General features: G+C 41.6%; 1 protein-coding gene across 2 annotated transcripts in view; it reads right to left on the bottom strand.

The window, feature by feature from the left end:
* Positions 1 to 19,519, bottom strand: part of col4a2 (collagen, type IV, alpha 2) — a 129,988-nt gene that overhangs the window by 35,982 nt on the left and 74,487 nt on the right. For both annotated transcript variants that reach the window (XM_063006559.1, XM_063006560.1), the window contains exons 5-10: positions 4,225 to 4,359; positions 3,268 to 3,312; positions 2,989 to 3,105; positions 2,778 to 2,846; positions 1,369 to 1,404; positions 1,230 to 1,283 (exon numbers count right to left, since the gene is read on the bottom strand). In XM_063006559.1, coding sequence (XP_062862629.1) covers positions 1,230 to 1,283; positions 1,369 to 1,404; positions 2,778 to 2,846; positions 2,989 to 3,105; positions 3,268 to 3,312; positions 4,225 to 4,359 — 456 coding nt within the window. The remainder of the gene's footprint in view (positions 1 to 1,229; positions 1,284 to 1,368; positions 1,405 to 2,777; positions 2,847 to 2,988; positions 3,106 to 3,267; positions 3,313 to 4,224; positions 4,360 to 19,519) is intronic.

The raw sequence follows: 19,519 nt of genomic DNA, 5'->3' as shown, positions 1-19,519 counted from the left end.
CGGACAGTGAAATGAGCCGTCTGCTGTGTAATATACAATTTGCTATAAAGCCAAAATTTAAGGTTTGTGTTTAGCGATTTAACATTTGTCATTCATGTAGCGTATGAAATATGAGCCGCAATATGCAATATTAGGTGTCCTAGTAATCATACGGTAATTACTGTGTAGGAGACTTACTGTATCTATGGTGTAGTGTACTGACAATGTTTGATGTGTGTTTACGTATTGAGTGCATTTTGTTCCCTTTGGGGATTCCATAGTCAAAGGACAAGTGTGCATCTCTACACACGTGATCATCTCTGTGCTGTGATAGTTTGTGTACAGTTTCTTTCTTTCTTTATAAACTCAACAAACTAAAGACGCTCGGATATGTTTGCAATCGGTTAAACAAAATCATTAAGATGTCGAAGTCTAAAGCAGCTAAAAACACGACTCGGGTAACTGAGTGTGGAAAACTCCCAATCGATTATGTAGACGCAGAGGATGGTGTGTCAAAACACGAACGAGAATATTATTAAAGTAGGCTGACTGTGTATTGTGTCACGAATGCAGCCTCTGTGATCCTGGAACTCATGCGCACCTGCCACGCCCACCTCTCCGGGAGCACATGCTTGTTTATGGTGTGTGTTCAGTCAAGCCAACACCCCTTTTCTGTAATTGGGCTACTGTTAATGATCCACAGATGCCTCTTGTTTAGGGAAAATGTTCAGGGCATTTGAGAAGGCCTGTGGATCAGTCAAGCGAAGACTATTTGGATTTTGCCTTTGCCGTGTTGGTTTGTTCTTAGCTCATGGTCTTTTGGTTTAGTTTGACTTTGGCTATCTTGTTCATGTAGATTTGTTTGCTAATGTTCATGTTTAGAAGTCTTGTTTATAGTCAGTCTTGTTCAGGTTTTGTGTTAGTCAGTCAATGTTCTTTGTTAGTCTATGTTAGCTTAGCTTAGGGTTTAGGTTCATGTGTGTTTAGATTAGCGTTAGCATTTGGATTAGCTTAGATCACGTGTTCGTGTCTTGTGTACACTTGTCTTGTGTCTTTCTATTATTAAAAATTTTGGTTACTAAATTTTTCTGTGAATTTAGTACGGCCATAACTATGAGTAACTACCGTCAGCACAACAGTCCACACTTCCCTCAAGACATCATGACACAGCTGTTTTAAAGGGAGGATGGTCCTAATAGTTTGGCTTATTGGTTTATATTAAAAGTAGATATTTACAACCCCTTACTCACCAGGTAACCATTAAAACCTGGCAGTCCTTGTTGACCGGGTATTCCAGGAGGTCCCTAGTTTAAAGATTAAAAAAGATTTATAGAAATGTAAGTACTGAACACAACCTTAATAGCATACGTCAAGTGCCGTAAAACTCACTGTAGGTCCTGGATATCCTGGCAGTCCTGGGTCTCCCTGTATAAAAAACAGTTGTAGATTAAAAATGAGGCAGTTATTAGATTAATAGTTGAATTCATTTTAATATAAACAATATGTACAACAGTAGCATGTAACATTCTTTATTAATGAACCATAGTTTTTTTTTTCTTTATGCATTTTCTCCCCTTTTTGTCCCTTTTTTAGTACATCCAATTGCCCCATTGCATCATGCTTCCTCTCCACCAATGCCAATGCCAATCTCTGCTCTGATTGAGGAGAACAAAGCTAACCCACGCCCCCTCCAACACGTGGGCAGCAAAGTGTAGGTGATATGTCTTATCACCTACACTTTGACGAGTGCAGTGCAGCCTAGCTGCGTGTACGGAGGGACACACCCTAAGAGCACTCTTTTTCTCATCTCTGTGCAGGCTCTATCAATCAGCCAGCAGAGGTCGTAATTGCACCAGTCATGAGAAAGAGACCCTATCCGGCTTAGTCCCGCCCATATGAACAACAGGCCAATCGTTGTTCATGTGGCCGCTCAGCCTCAGCCGGCAAGGCAGAGCTGCGATTTGATACAATGTATTCGAGATCCCAGCTCTGGTTCCAGCGTGTGTTTTTACCGCTGCTCTACCTGAGTGGCCTTAATAAACCATAGTTTAGTAAATTATTATTTATTATAATTATTATTATTGTTTAGAATAAAAAATCAATTTTCTCCCCAAATCTAGTCGTATCCAATTACCCTGATTGCGTTATGTTTCACCTCTACCGATACAACCCTCCACCGCTGACATGAAGAGCTTCGCAACTGACACACGCCCCCTCCGACACGCGTGCAGTACCGACAGCTTTTTTTTCACCTGCATGAGGCGAGTTCATATGCGGATCAGCCTTGTGCACGGTAAGCCACACCCTGATCACATTATCCCCCAACTCTGCGCTGGCGCCATCAATCAGCCAGCAGAGGTCATAATTGCAGCAGTTATGAGGAACCCTGGTCCGGCTCATCCCACCCTGAACAACAGCCAATCGTTGTTCATGTGGCCGCCCAGCCCAGCCAGATGGCAGAGCTGAGATTTGATACGATGCATTCGAAATCCCAGCTCTGGTGTGCTAGCGTATTTTACAAAAATGTTCATTAAAATTATTTATTAATGATGTTATTTAATCCGGAATCATATATATTTTGTCAAATAGCTATAAGTCCACCTGGTAATACAACCCAGGACCTTTTTGCTGTGAGGCGACAGTGCTACCCACCGAGCCACTGTGCCGCCCAGCTACTCCATACAAAATCAATTTGCTAGGATGTCCATCTTCCACCTCTGATCACAAATAAAAACCTTAGACAATACCTATCAAATTTATTTGTGTCAGATTTGCAGCTGCATGAAATTTTAACTCACCCGAAATCTTAGCATGTAAATGTTAACATCCAAGAGGTCCCCTTTCTCACCCTTTCTGCCGGGCAGACCCTGTCAAGAAATTGAGAAGAAAAAAGACAGTCAACACAAAATATAAAGTACTAATGGCTACTGTTGTCCTTGTTTTGTAAGACAGATGTATGAAGAGTTGTCAAAGCTTGTGTCTTGTTCAAACAGTACAAGTTCTACATACTGATCTTCCCTGCTCGCCATCATATCCTTGCAAGCCTGGTACTCCAGACTCTCCCTTGGTTCCATTACAGCCATCAGCACCTGGTCTTCCTCGGGAACCTGGTTGCCCTGGGTGACCCTGATGCACAAGGACAAGCGGTCAGTAATGCAATGTTATTTTTATGCAAAAACAAATCTTTAGTTCTTTTGATCATTATGAATGTGCATTTATTTTCTATCATGATGACATATGAACTATTGATTTGAATGTAAAATACAAGAATACAAAGAACCAACTTACTGGAATACCATCTAATCCTGGAAACCCTGGACTTCCAATCAGACCCTGCAGAAAAAAACAGAAATTAAATTAAATTAGAATGATTTCTCGTGTATAAACATCCTTATTTATTTATATTTTTTCCCCTCTTTTTTCCCCCCAATTTTTATCCCCCAGTCTAGTCGTGTCCAATTACCCTGAATGCGTCCTCTATACTGATTCGACCCTTCACCACTGACTGAGGACGCCTCTCAACTGACTTGCGCCCCCTCCGGTACGCACAGTCAGTACAGATAGTGCATTTTTCACCTGCACGAGTCGAGTTCATACACTTGACGGACACTGTGTATGGAGGGCCACACCCCCATCAGCATTATTCCTCAGCACTGTGCAGGCGCCATCAGTCAGCTAGCAGGGGCCGCAGTCGCACCAGTTATGAGGACCTATGATCCGACTTTCTTACCCTCTAACCCTGAACAACAGCCTAGTCGGAAAGGCAGAGTTGAGATTCGATACGATGTATTCGAAACCCCAACTCTGGTGAGCTAGCGTACTTTACCGCTGCGCCACCTGAGCGGCCTGTATATAAACATCCTTAAGCATTAAGCACAGATAGTGCATCACTAAAATTCATTAATTAATTCATTCATTTACTGTCAGTTTTACTATTGATTCATCCTTTTCAGGTTCACGGTGGCGAAATGTGGAAAACAACCTGGACAGGTCCATCACAGGGCAAACACACACACACACATTCACACTTATGGCAATTTCAGTATCTCAAATTAACCTGACTGCATGTCTTTGGACTGTGGAAGGAAACCAGAGCTCCCGAAGAAAACACACAGGGAGAACATGCAAACTCCACATAGAAAGAAACCAGACAGCTCTACCTGGGAATCAAACTACAGACCTTGTATACACTTTTATACAAATATATATATAATTTCTATTAGGAAACAAAAGCAAGTTACAAACCTGAGCCCCCTTTGGACCCTCAATGCCGGGCACACCAGAATCACCCTTTCCTCCCTTATGGCCTTGCAAACCAGGATCGCCTGTACGTCCTGGAGGCCCTGATGGGCCCTGAGGGCCAAGAGGACCTGGCTGACCCTGTAAATGGGAAAAAAAGCACATTAAAGGCTTTCCTGTAGATTTTGGATAATGACTTGAATTATTTTTTTGTTGTTTATTATACTTGAAAATGTGTTTTCACTTATTTAGTTGAGGATTGCTTTACAAAGATGGCATCCTATGATAATGCCATACTAACAGTCCTTCAGTATATGCCAGTGTTTTTCTATTGGGGTTGTATGGGTGTGTGCATCTGTTACCACTAATCATGGCTAAATCAGCCAAATCCATTGGTTAGAAAACATATCTTCATTCATTTGGCCATGCAGTGTGTATCAGACATACAATATGGCTAAAAGTATTTGGACACCTGACCTGGTATTAAAATAGAGTGAACTCTATGTAATCTTTTTAGCTATAACAACAGCCACTCTTCTAATAAGGCTTCTCACAAGACTTTGAGATATGTCTGTGGGAATTTGTGCCCTTTCGATCAAAAGAGCATTTGTATAGCTGGGCACTGATGTTGGTCAAGAAAGCCTCAATTTATGTTCCAGTTTATTCCAAAGCAGTTTAGTGGGGCTGAGGTCAGGCCTCTGTGCAAGTCACTGGAGTTTCTTTAAACCAGGCTTATCTTTATGTCAAAGGGGCACAGTCATACAGTATGCTATAAGCAGCTGTATGCTGTAAGCATAAAATTTCCTTTATATAAATGATTTATTACACCTGTTAGCAATTGTTGTTACTCAAACCCAAAGAAGGGGTGTCCCAATACAAGTTTAAAGAATGAAATGACTTACCTTGGCAAACATCTATAAAATTCTATCTAAAACTCTGTGAAGAAAGACATTACAACACCACAAAAATTAAATAATACTGTATTTATAATAATAATTTATTTTCTTAATTATTGTTACCTTTAGTGTTATCACCACTAAAAGAATCAGTTTACTTTTACTTCAGTTTTACTGAGTTGTTTATCAATAGTGACTTTGCATGAAGCCTTGCAGCATGTATTAGTCACTGTGATATTAGTGAATTTTAGTGGATACCACCTGCTCTAATGCATACTATTAATTAAGGCATTTATTTTTAGTGACCAATTCATTCTTATCAGATGGGTAGGTCCAGAGCCAGGAAAACACCCTGGACAGTGGATCAATCCATCAAAAAGCAAAACACTGACTTACTCACTCACTTACTCCCACTCAATATCACCACCACTCCCAACATTCCAACTTTTTGACAATAAATAATAAGGGAAAACGTGAGTTGTTTCCCTCTCCTTTTCTGTGTCAAGGCTGCTTTGCTAGAAATAAAGCTTCTGTCAAAATGAACCACCTGCAAACACTGGGCAGAGGGCAGAAATACACCCTGGACTTACTCACACATTACTCACACAATCACTAACTTACAGTTGCTGCAATTTAAAGCAGTCGATACACCCTTTACATGTTTTTTGGAAGTTTGAGAAAACTGGACTATCCAATGCAAACAACAGTGGACCAGAAGAGAATGTACCAAGCCCCTCACAGAGAGTGACTGGAGGCAAGAATCAAATCCAGGTCCTTGCGACCAAGAACATATGAAACCAAATAGGTGTTCCTGTCCTAGCAACCTTGCTCTGTTGGCAATATTTCTTTAGTTCACAGTTTTAAAAACATCTGTGCCACATCATACACACTGTATCAACTTTGCACAAACTGTATAGCTCTGTTGAAGTGTGTGACATCAATCTGAACACCCGATATTATTAAAATGTCATAATTGTGAATATTTGTTGGGCCTGCACTTTATTGTGTAAGCTTAAGTAAAAAAGGTAATGTGCCAAACCCCTCACAGAGAGTGACTGTAGGAAAGAATCAAATCCAGGTCCTCGCGACCAAGGACATATGAAACCGAATAGGTGTTCCTGTCCTAGTAACCTTGCTCTGTTAGCAATCTATTACAGCTACAGCTGTAAAGACTCAGCTATACCTTATTTATTTAGCAAATGTGAAGAAAATGCAAACATTATAAATGTGCTTTAAACATTAAAACAAGAACAAATGTAATCAAGAGGTGCAAACCCACTCTTTAGATATAGATATAGAAATTATTGGTCTCCAGTAGTTTAACAAGCAAAAGAAGAGAAACTACCACAAATACAAATAAAGTAAATAAGGTGTAGCAAATGTACAACGTGCATAAATACGATATAAGGTATGCAAAAAGGTATGTGCAAATTGTGCATCTGGTATATTAATAATAATAGAAGTAGTAGTGTATCTATTCTTATAAACAATAAATACAGATATATAAGTATAAATATAGTTACAAATATATACAATATATCTGTTATGGGTATATTTATAAACAATATGACCAATAATATACATTGTTTAATATGCATTGTTATATAAAACAATGTTTTTATTCCCTAGGAGGAATATTGACGGTAAATCAATTTACTTATTTATTCCTATATATTAACACATTTGTGCAGCCCACAACACTACATTTTGGCCTCTGTTGTGTTTCAGCTAATAAAAAAAAAACAAGATGCTTCAGATGCTTTGAAGAAATTGCATTCAATGAATTCATTAAGGGATGAGTGTTCCTCCTGGTTCCAAGAGCCCTGCCAGTTTTATCAGCTGAAACACAGTGCTACCCTGCAGTAGTGAACTGATTTACTAATTTCTAAACTATAATACTCTTACCAGTGTTTGTACATTTTCTTTTTTATGAGTTACAAATGCAAATCTTTTATAAAGACAAAAACAAAGACTTCTGCTACGTTTACCCTATGTACTAGATCTCTGTAGTGTAATTGATGTGAACGCTAGATGGAAGCATTCTTCCTTACATTGTTTCTGGTTCCTGCAGCCACCTGGTGGTACTTCTACAACAAGTGCATTGTTCTAATCACAGGCTGCTCAGCTTCTCAAACTAGCATGACTGTGTGCATCTATAAAGCCAACTGGTGGTGTTTGGACCACACTACACCTAAAACTGCTATTTCTTTAGTTTACAGTTTTACAAACATCTGTGCCACATCATACACACTGTATCAACTATGCACAGACTACACAGCTCTGTTAAAGCGTGTGGCATCAATCTGAACACCCGATATTATTAAAATGTCATAATTGTAAATATTTGCTGGGCCTGCACTTCATTGTGTGGGCTAAAGTAGCACATTGTACTGACACCAATGCTGGAACCTTCGACTATCTCATATAAACACTTGAAATAAAGTCTGTCTGCTTTTGCTCCTGCCAAAATATGCAGACGCAACCATGGAGCAGTTAAAAGCTCTATTAAAAGATCAGCTCTGTGTAAAATGATGCAAAGGATAGTATAAAGAAGCTTTTAGACACTGTACTACAGAGAACCCAGCACAGAGCACAGTAGCTATAAACATTTGACACATTCACCTGTAATGGCAAATATTATAGTATTTACATATGGCAGTATTATATACTGAAATTATGCACATTAGCTTTAGACTACACAGAAAAATCAACACTGAATTGTACTGTAGTTAAAAAGGTAGCAAATTATGTAAATAATTAGGAATGTCCTTTGCAGTCACACTGATTTGACTCACACTCAGGTTTGATTATACCTCTCCTAATTTTCACTTATATGTATATATATATATTGTTTTACCTTCACTACATGTTTGGATGGATGTACTCCAAGGTAAACAAAGAGATGGAACACTTCACTGTATATATGGTTCCAGTATTATTTAAAACTAATTTTATATCATTAAGTAAACAGCAAAATAATAAATGAGTGCATTAAAAAAGGGACCAACTCCTTAATTTAGCTTTTAATTTAAATTGCCTGTGTTAGATCTATAAAGTGACCCCACCCCCACCAAACAACTCTAAACTAATAAAAAAGTACTTCAGTAAAAAGTAACATATTACAATCTAATCTTACTAATATGCAGTAAAATGTTTCTTTTATCCATTTGGCAGTTGTTCTTATCCAATGCAACCTAATATAAAAAGGGAAAACATTCAGTAAAAGAACAGTGGAAACTAGGCCTGAATTCTTAACCTTCCAACTGATAGTCTAGTACTAGCTACCAAAAACAGGAAAACAAGACTAAGCCTCTCACGGTTCACAAAAATGTAAAGAAAAATAAACAGAGAACTAAAAAGGTGAGAGAGTGCAATCAAACAAGATGGAACTGCAACCAAACATAACACACCAGCTACTCAATCCACCAATGTGTCATGGCATAATTGCAAATTGATGCTTCTCCCACTGAAACGTTTAATGTTTCACTTTTACTATAATGGTTCATTTGGCTTCAGAAAGCTTTTACTAAAAAGATTAAGGCAAACACAACCCTGGCAATCTACCTTTCTGGATATATCAACCACTATCTAAAGTTTTACAGAAAACATTTCTGCATGTCTCATGTCTGAAAAAGTATATTGTGTGTAAGACCACAGCGTTCTGGTAAAAGATGAGTCAAAGGTTGCATGCATAAGAAAAACACACTGCACAAAAACATCTAACTGTGAAGCATGGTGGAGAAAACATTGAAGTTTTTGCTGCCTTAGGCCTGGAGAGCTTGCTGTCCCAAGATACATCAGAAAATTAAACCAATGAAAATTGAACCTGAAGAGGGTGGTTCATGTTAAAAATAGCAGAAAATGTGTATATTATACTTACTTAAATGACATTTATAAATAATAAGTAAAAGCTAGGACAAGGTACTGCAAACTCTTTACTTGCAACCAGACAGGTAAAACCACAATGCATCATTTGCACTGAAGAAAGCACAGTGAGTGTTTGAACTGCATTTTAACAAGTAACTGCTGTTGTTCTGCCATTGGATCTTAGACACCAAGACAAGTGCCCAGCTGTGATGCCAGTTCGCACCTCTCCTTTTGCTCACATGAATAACAGAAGCTTGTGGTTCTTGATGGGGGCAAAAGGGATTCCTAACAGGGTCCTGGCACGGTGTGAATCTTCCCTAATAAAGACATAGCAATCCTGGAAGATTTTACGACTTCACTTGGTCAAAGACAGCTGTTAATGTCTGTTAGATCTGAAACAGACACCTTGCTGAAGTAATTACTACTAAACTATTTTATGATAATACAAAACAGACCTAGATTCTTGCACATAATTTTCAGTTAAATCTGTTTTTTCTTTTATTTATTTCAGCATTGTATGTTGTACTTTACTGTTATGTGTGCCATTCACAAATGCAAGCATGGCAGACCTGCTAAATGACAGGCATCTTAAGAAACAATTGTTGTATTTAGTTGCTAGAGCTAGAGCTGCTGAGAGCAAACACACCCTATGTTCCTTTAAATGTTCAAAAGGATGTGGCAGAAAAAAGTCATTTAATAAAATCTCGAGTAACGACTACTAACAGATATTGTGGATGTTTTACGAACACTATTGCATTAATCCTTCCTGCCACAAGCGGCTGCATTCCTAATGCAAACTACTATACTAGAAAGTGTGTTAAATGTATTGTGCATCAATGAAGTAACCCACATTACCAGTAGTTCATTTATTCATTCATATTCAATAACTGCTGATCAGAGACATCTTGTGACTGAAGCCTATCCTGATAGACTGGAAGGAAGGTGGTACAGGGCTCAAATCCATTGCAGGATCTTACGAACATATGCATTCACTCACTCCTAGGGTCAGTTTCAGTACCTTCAGTACCCAGAGGTCATAACCAGGCCAAACACCTCATAGGAATTGACCAGATGTGACATACAAACCCAGATTCCCAGGACTGTGGATGAATCACTCATTTTGACATACCATTTAGTACAATGGGTCTCAAAGTATCTATCAGCTGGGCAGCAAAAGTAGCTATTGTTTCAGGACACCACTAATTTAATACAATGTATGCAGTTTGAGAAGAAGCTGATACTTATACCAAAATATGTGGACATCCTATGGGGACAGTGGTAGCCTAGTGGGTAGAGCTTTGGGCTATCGGTTGAGAGTTCAAATCCCAGCTCTATCATGCAGCCACTGTTGGGCCCTTGAGCAATGACCTTAACCCTCTCTGCTCCAGGGGTGCCATACAATAGCTGACTCTGCGCTCTGACCTCAGCTTCCAAATTAGCTATGATATGCGAAGAAAGAATTTCCTTGTACTGTACACATGTACAGTATATGCATATATGACAAATAAAGGCATTCTTCTATTTAAAAACTAAAAGCATTACTCTGTAGTTCATCATCATTGCTATTATATCCTCCACATTGTTTTGGAATATGTCTATGAAGATTTGTGCCAGTTTAGTCCAAATAACATTAATCAGGTCAGGCACTGGTGTTGGACAAAGATTTAATGTTAAAATATTACAAAATTGCACAGAGATTTTATGTTAACTTTCCAATTAACTTTCCAATGCCTCAAAAAGTTATTCATCGTGTTTAAGGTGAGGGTTCTGTGTAGGTCATTAAGGTTCCTGCACACCAAACTTGCCAGTTAAACAATTAGATTAGATTAGATTCAACTTTATTGTCATTATGCAGAGTACAAGTACAGAGCCAACGAAACACAGTAGCATCTAACCAAAAGTTCAAGATAGAGATTATTTAGATATAATACAGTTAAAGTGCAGTAGTGTCCAGATAAGTAAAATGAAGAGACATATATTAAGAACAGTAAAGAGATAATGATTGTCCAGTATATAGACTAGTATATAATTACAGAGTTATGAAAGGAGACTACAGTGGCTGAATGAATGAGGATAAATAGAGTATATAAGTATAGCAGATAATATACAATGTATACATTATTGTTGTGCTGGTGTGATTAGTGCAATAGTGCCATGTGCAAATTTGCAAATACTGATGGTATGTACACAGATGAGATGATACACTTGTAAAAAGTTCACAAGTTCAGAACGATTTAGGGTGCAGTGATATTTTTAAAGTGGTGTGGTAGAGTTTAACAGGTTTATATCCTCTGGGAAAAAGCTCTTCCTTACACTACAGACACAAAATTATTCTGCATTTAAAATGCCATAAATTACATATTCATTAAGTCAAATCTGTGAAACAGTCAGGTCATGATATTTTGGTCATAATATACATTTCTTTGTAGACCTTGTAAGTCAATCAGGTGGAACATTTTCTTGCAGTGTAATATAATTTACATTTGGCACAAATGTTCATAGACACATTCCAAAATATTGTGGAGTGGAGGTTATTATAGCATTAAAGGAGGGACCATATATTAATGCTTTTAGTTTTTAAATAGGATCTCCATCAACCTCAAGTGACGTGTCCACATATTTTTGGCCAAGTATCAGCTTTGTACTTGTCACACTGCTAGCCTTGGTGTGCTTATATGTGCCACGCCCCTCTTCTCCGTGAGCACACTCACTCCTGCCAGGCCTCACTCCTGATTGGTCCCCCTGAGCAATCAGCCCCAGCTGTTCCTAATCAGGGACCAGTTTAAAAAGGAGAGCTGAGGAACAGGCTGGCAGGGGTTATTTTGGTTTATGGTGGTTATTTTCCAGTGTTCCTAGCCAGTGTTTAGCCAATGTCCCTAGCCTGTGTTTAGCCAATGTCCCTAGCTTAGGTTTAGTTTGTGTTCCTAGCCTGCGTTTAGCCAGTGTTCCTAGCTTATGTTTAGTTTGTGTTCCTAGCCTGTGTTTAGCCAGTGTTCCTAGCCTGTGTTTAGTTTGTGTTCCTAGCCTGTGTTTAGCCAGTGTTCCTAGCCTGCGTTTAGCCAGTGTTCCTAGCTTATGTTTAGTTTGTGTTCCTAGCCTGTGTTTAGCCAGTGTTCCTAGCCTGTGTTTAGCCAGTGTTCCTAGCCTGTGTTTAGCCAGTGTTCCTAGCCTGTGTTTAGCCAATGGCCCTAGCTTGTGTTTAGTTTGTGTTCCTAGCCTGTGTTTAGCCAGTGTTCCTAGCCTGCGTTTAGCCAGTGTTCCTAGCTTATGTTTAGCCAGTGTTCCTAGCCTGTGTTTAGCCAGTGTTCCTAGCCTGTGTTTAGCCAGTGTTCCTAGCCTGTGTTTAGCCAGTGTTCCTAGCCTGTGTTTAGCCAATGTTCCTAGCTTATGTTTAGCCTATGTTCCTAACCTATGTTTAGTCTGTATCCCTAGTTTATATTCCCAGTCCGTGTTCCCAGTCTGTGTTCCCAGTCCGTGTACCTAGTTCATGTTCCATACTCTTGTCATTCCCTTGTTTAGTTCATTAATAAATATCTTGCCCTACATCTCTGCGTGTGTGTCCGCCCCCTTTGTCTTGTCTTTGTTTAGTCCTTAGCCCCACCGTGACATAATAACCCCTCTCACTAGGACACAGCGAGATGGTTAGTCTTAGTAATTTTCCGGAGTTTGACTCCATGAGGTTTCCTCTAATCTTCTTACTGTACAAGCCAGCTCCCTATGATGGAAGCGACCTTTTGGTTGAGGGCTTTCTGCTTCAGAGCCAGCTCTACCTGCAAAACCTTCTCGACCCGCAGCCTTCTGAAACACAAAAGGTGATGTTCATGATGTCTAGGCTGAAGGGTGCTGCGCGAGAATGGGCGAGGCAGCTCTGGACTGAGAAGGGAGCAGTGCTGAACTCTGTGCAAGAGTTTGAGGGCCTCATGCGAGCTCAATTTTCTCGTCGTCACCCCAAGGGCTCCAGGGGTCTTTTTGTTTGTTCACCGGCCCCAGTGCCGTGTTCTCAAGTTCGGGTCAGTCCTAGGCCGAGTTCGTCTGTCCAAGTCTGTCCAATGTCTCCAGTGTTTTCGCAGCTGAGTCCAGTTTCTCCAGGGTCCAAACAGCTGACTTCTGACGCATATCCAGGGTCCAAGCAGCTGATTTCGGACGCCTCTCCAGTGTTTTCGCAGCTGAGTCCAGTTTCTCCAGGGTCCAAACAGCTGACTTCTGACGCATATCCAGGGTCCAAGCAGCTGATTCCGGACGCCTCGCCAGTGTTTTCGCAGCTGAGTCCGGTCTTTCCAGGGTCCAAACAGCTGACTTTTGACGCATATCCAGGGTCCTCACAGTTGAGTACTGTTTCTCTAGGGTTTTCGCAAGTGACTTCAGACGCCTCTCCAGGGTCCTCACAGCTGAGTGACGTTTCCCCAGTGTTTTCTCAAGTGACTTCGGACGCCTCTCCAGGGTCCTCACCGTTGTTTCAAGGAGTTTCTCAAGGATTTTTGCAGCTGACTTCGGACGCCTCTCCAGGGTCCACGCAGCTGAATGACGTTTCTCTAGTGTTTTCGCAAGTGACTTCAGACGCCTCTCCAGGGTCCTCACTGTTGTTTCAAGGAGTTTCTCAAGGATTTTTGCAGCTGACTTCGGACGCCTCTCCAGGGTACTCGCAGCTAAGTGACGTTTCCCCAGTGTTTTTGCAAGTGACTTCGGACACCTCTCCAGGGTCCTCACAGCTGAGTGATGTTTCTCTAGTGTTTTCGCAAGTGACTTCGGACGCCTCTCCAGGGTCCTCACCGCTTAATTTAGGAGTTTCTCAAGGATGTGTGCAGTTGATTAATGACGTTTCTCCAGTGTTTTCGCAGTTAACTTCGGATGCCTTTCCAGAGTCCTCACAGCTGTTTCAAGGAGTTTCTCAAGGATTTTCGCAGCTGACTTCGGACGCCTCTCCAGGGTCCTCACAGCTGAGTGATGTTTCTCTAGTGTTTTCACAGCTGACTTTGGACGCCTCTCCAGGGTCCTCGCAGCTGACTGACGTTTCTCCAGTGTTTTCGCAAGTGACTTTGGACACCACTCCAGAGTCCTCACAGCTGAATCAAGGAGATTCTCAAGGATTTGTGCAGCTGATTAATGACGTTTCTCCAGTGTTTTTGCAGCTGACTCCGGACGCCTCTTCTCAAAGGTCCACGCAGCTGACTCCGGACGCCTCTTCGCCAGGGTCCTCGCAGCTGACTCCGGACGCCTCTTCGCCAGGGTCCTCGCAGCTGACTCCGGACGCCTCTTCTCAAGGGTCCTCGCAGCTGACTCCGGACGCCTCTTCTCAGGGGTCAACGCAGCTGACTCCCGAAGCCTCTTCGCCAGGCTCACCGCAGCTGACTCCCGAAGCCTCTTCGCCAGGCTCACCGCAGCTGACTCCCGAAGCCTCTTCGCCAGGCTCACCGCAGCTGACTCCCGAAGCCTCTTCGCCAGGCTCACCGCAGCTGACTCCCGAAGCCTCTTCGCCAGGCTCACCGCAGCTGACTCCCGAAGCCTCTTCGCCAGGCTCACCGCAGCTGACTCCCGAAGCCTCTTCGCCAGGCTCACCGCAGCTGACTCCCGAAGCCTCTTCGCCAGGCTCACCGCAGTTGATTTCTGTTCCTGAGTTGGTGTCCTCCGACGGCACTTCTGTTCCCGAGTTGGTGTCCTCCGACGGCACTTCTGTTCCCGAGTTGGTGTCCTCCGACGGCACTTCTGTTCCCGAGTTGGTGTCCTCCGACGGCGCTTCTGTTCCCGAGTTGGTGTCCTCCGACGGCGCTTCTGTTCCCGAGTTGGTGTCCTCCGACGGCGCTTCTGTTCCCGAGTTGGTGTCCTCCGACGGCGCTTCTGTTCCCGAGTTGGTGTCCTCCGACGGCGCTTCTGTTCCCGAGTTGGCGCCCCCTGATGGCGCTCCTGTTCCAGAGTTGGAGTCCTTTGATGGTGCTTCTGTTCCCGAGTTGGCGCCCTCCGATGGCGCTCTTGTTCCCGAGTCGGTGCCCCCTGATGGCACTCCTGTCTCCAAAGGCGCTCCTGTCAAGTCAGCACCCCCAGAGGGTGCTCCTGGTTCTTTATCAGCACCCACCGACGGCGCATCTGAACTTTTGTCATGCCTGCCTGAGGACATTTTTAATGACTTCAAATTTACCCCGCAGGGCCCAGGACCTCCTTGTTTTTTTTTTTTTTTTTAGGCACTCCAGGTGTAGTGCCTTTGGGAGGGGCATCTGTCACACTGCTAGCCTTGGTGTGCTTATATGTGCCACGCCCCTCTTCTCCGTGAGCACACTCACTCCTGCCAGGCCTCACTCCTGATTGGTCCCCCTGAGCAATCAGCCCCAGCTGTTCCTAATCAGGGACCAGTTTAAAAAGGAGAGCTGAGGAACAGGCTGGCAGGGGTTATTTTGGTTTATGGTGGTTATTTTCCAGTGTTCCTAGCCAGTGTTTAGCCAATGTCCCTAGCCTGTGTTTAGCCAATGTCCCTAGCTTAGGTTTAGTTTGTGTTCCTAGCCTGCGTTTAGCCAGTGTTCCTAGCTTATGTTTAGTTTGTGTTCCTAGCCTGTGTTTAGCCAGTGTTCCTAGCCTGTGTTTAGTTTGTGTTCCTAGCCTGTGTTTAGCCAGTGTTCCTAGCCTGCGTTTAGCCAGTGTTCCTAGCTTATGTTTAGTTTGTGTTCCTAGCCTGTGTTTAGCCAGTGTTCCTAGCCTGCGTTTAGCCAGTGTTCCTAGCTTATGTTTAGTTTGTGTTCCTAGCCTGTGTTTAGCCAGTGTTCCTAGCCTGTGTTTAGCCAGTGTTCCTAGCCTGTGTTTAGCCAGTGTTCCTAGCCTGTGTTTAGCCAATGGCCCTAGCTTGTGTTTAGTTTGTGTTCCTAGCCTGTGTTTAGCCAGTGTTCCTAGCCTGCGTTTAGCCAGTGTTCCTAGCTTATGTTTAGTCTGTATCCCTAGTTTATATTCCCAGTCCGTGTTCCCAGTCTGTGTTCCCAGTCCGTGTACCTAGTTCATGTTCCATACTCTTGTCATTCCCTTGTTTAGTTCATTAATAAATATCTTGCCCTACATCTCTGCGTGTGTGTCCGCCCCCTTTGTCTTGTCTTTGTTTAGTCCTTAGCCCCACCGTGACAGTACTAATAGTATGTCAAAACAGTATCTTATTCAAATCTGTACTTACTTTGTAACAAGTGAAAATTTTTAAATGTTAATTGTAAATATAAAATGCCAGTTAAATATAACAAATACATTTGTGCTTTCTGTACTAATATATGTGCATTTCTCTAAATGTCTGAAATGTGCTTGTTGGAAAAAGAGCTTAACAATAGCCCACTTGTCTATGTGAAGGAGAGGAGTTTTTAAAGGTCCCTACTGCTTTCCTACACTGTTATTTTTTCAAGTTTCCCCTCTGCTACAGTTGCAGCTTATATTAAGTCTTAAACCAAGAGGCCATCTTTCCACTTGAATGGCAGCAGCAGGTTTTATCCAAAAACATACAGGAAAAAAACAATGTATAATTGCTCTCAGGTTACCATAAAGTGCAAAAATAAATCAGAGACAAAAGGGAGGTAAAATAAATGAGAGCAGGAAGAACAAATGGCTGATGTTGCCAACAAATATGGGGTGGGTGGGAGGATATTGTTCTTTTTGAGTGGACGTGTGAGGTTATGTCTGAACCAGTGACGGTGAGTGAGGAAAAAACAACAGGAGAGCTATTAAACAGGAAGATGTTTTACACATGGCCATTTCTACAAATAACTAATGTGTCTACATGCAGACAAATGCTGGAAAACAATCACTGTATTTTAGTGTATGTCACCAACGGAGCTGGTGCTAGTCATGCACTCAGCACTCAGGTTTTATACTACATTCTAATACGTGTTAGGTACTGGAACAGCAGTCTTACAGAGCTAGGTGTGATCTCTAGTGAACATATGTTTAAAAAGTCTTTAGATAAAGTTGGCCATAAACCCTGCGGGTGAGGATGACAGTAAGTGTGGCTCGTCAACTATACAAACAACCAGTGCATCCCATAAGTGCATCCCTGTAAAATATGTTTAATGTCTTTATGTCATCTTTAATTTCTAAACTTCTATATCATTTGATTCTGTTATTGCAGATATTACTGACATACCATTCATCAACTAAAGTAAACACTCACTCACTTTCTTAACCGCTTATCCAATAAGGGTCGCGGGATAAGGATGGGGGGAAGGTATGTGCTGGAGTCTATCCCAGCTTTTCAATGGGCGCAAGGCACACAGTAACACCCTGGACATGGGGCCAGTCCATCGCAGGGCAGACACACATACACACACCCATTCACCTGTAGGGCAATTCAGTGTCTCCAATTAACCTGACTGCATGTTTTTGGACTGTGGGAGGAAACCGGAGCTCCCGGAGGAAACCCACACAGACACAGGGAGAACATGCAAACTCCGCACAGAAAGGACCCGGACCGCCCCGCCCGGGGAACGAACTGTGAGGGTACAGTGCTACCCACCGAGCCACCGTGCCGCCCACTAAAGTAAACGTTAAAACCAAAGTATATGCATGTTACTGTGGTCATAGTTATTGAGAGTCCCCACAGTGTCAACAAGCAAGCAAAGCAACCAATACAGAAGTAAATAAAGGGGGTGGGCTTATGCATGGCACTTAGTGCCTCCAAAATGCAAACAGACAGTGTTTAAGTGTACGATGAGGAAATAGGTGATTAGGCTCAGTGAAAGTATGGTGAAAGTATGAAGAGTTGAGAAAAAGGTCAGGCCGTAGCCTAGTGGTTGAGGTACTGGACTAGCAATCAGAAGGTCACTGGTTCAAGCCCCACCACTGCAAGGTTGCTGGTGTTTGTCCCTTGAGCGAGGCCCTTAACCCTCAATTGCTCAGACTGTATACTGTAACTGTAATGTAAATTGCTTTGGATAAAGGCGTCTGCTAAATGCTGAAAATGTAAATGTAAAAAGGTTAAGGTAAAACTATCAGGAATCTACAGTATAGTTCAGAGAAATGTTTACATTCTTTGGTCATTTCCTGTTCTCTTTGACTATCATTTCCACCCCACAGTAATGTTCTGCTTTTCACCATTTCACCTTACTGACCTCTTTTTTTTTCTTTTTTGCACCTTTCAATTTCACCTTGCACCTTTCTTTCTTATCTGTTAATCCCTGTTCAGATCAGGGCTTTGCTTCACCACCATAAAGATAATCTAACCTGTATTGACTTTCAGCATCATTTAAGGTCTGTCTTGCTTTTGAAGTAGGTTTTTTACTTGTTTTATTTGTTTTATATTCATGCAGGTACATTTATTTTTCTTTATTTGTGAGGTGCAATATTTATATGAATGATTTTACCCCAGTTGTGACATAGCACTGTGGAATTGAAGCCTAGTTTGGGAGAGTACAATAGCTACAATAATTTACTGCACTTAACTACAACTTTAGCAGCTGTATACATTTTGTTGACAAATAAATGTAACAAATATTCACTTGAAGACCTAAATTGTTGCCACTGCATTCAAATTCATCTCTCTGTATTTATTTTTTATGATATACTTCATACAACTTCATTTCATAATGGAATATTGTAGATACCACCCATTGTCAGACACTGGTGTTAGACTTTATGGATTGCTGTTTGCTCCTTTTTTTAAATCTTAAAACCTGTTAAAACCAGTACATTATATCATGTAATCCAAGCTAATGTGCTTTGTATTACATTTCACTTTTTCTCCTGCTTTCACACATTTACCTCTTTTATCCACTATTAAAATGCAAAGCTTTGTGTAACGTTTTTCACTGTGTGTCACCAGCAAGCAACATGTAACTGTCATAGTTTTCCCTCCACTCTTCACATTACATAATACACCAAGAATTTGTGTCAGACTGGACAGTGGCAGGGAGGAGCACTGGTGAATAACGTGGGTTGGCATGGTATTAGCAGAGAGCCAAGATAGGGACGTTTTCTAATTCCTTGAACTGGACCAGCTGCTACAATGAAACCTTGTATTGCTTAGCTGCTTAATAGTTACACTTAAATTCAATATAAAAATAAAGTCTTTATTGTACATTTTAAGTTGCTTTAATTTTGACATTTATAATATACAGTGTATCACAAAAGTGAGTACACCCCTCACATTTCTGCAGATATTTAAGTATATCTTTTCATGGGACAACACTGACAAAATGACACTTTGACACAATGAAAAGTAGTCTGTGTGCAGCTTATATAACAGTGTAAATTTATTCTTCCCTCAAAATAACTCAATATACAGCCATTAATGTCTAAACCACCGGCAACAAAAGTGAGTACACCCCTAAGAGACTACACCCCTAAATGTCCAAATTGAGCACTGCTTGTCATTTTCCCTCCAAAATGTCATGTGACTCGTTAGTGTTACTAGGTCTCAGGTGTGCATAGGGAGCAGGTGTGTTCAATTTAGTAGTACAGCTCTCACACTCTCTCATACTGGTCACTGAAAGTTCCAACATGGCACCTCATGGCAAAGAACTCTCTGAGGATCTTAAAAGACGAATTGTTGCGCTACATGAAGATGGCCAAGGCTACAAGAAGAT

This window comes from Trichomycterus rosablanca, chromosome 12 (genome assembly GCF_030014385.1).
Source record: "Trichomycterus rosablanca isolate fTriRos1 chromosome 12, fTriRos1.hap1, whole genome shotgun sequence".
Taxonomy (NCBI): domain Eukaryota; kingdom Metazoa; phylum Chordata; class Actinopteri; order Siluriformes; family Trichomycteridae; genus Trichomycterus; species Trichomycterus rosablanca.
This window is presented reverse-complemented; position numbering and strand designations above follow the sequence as displayed.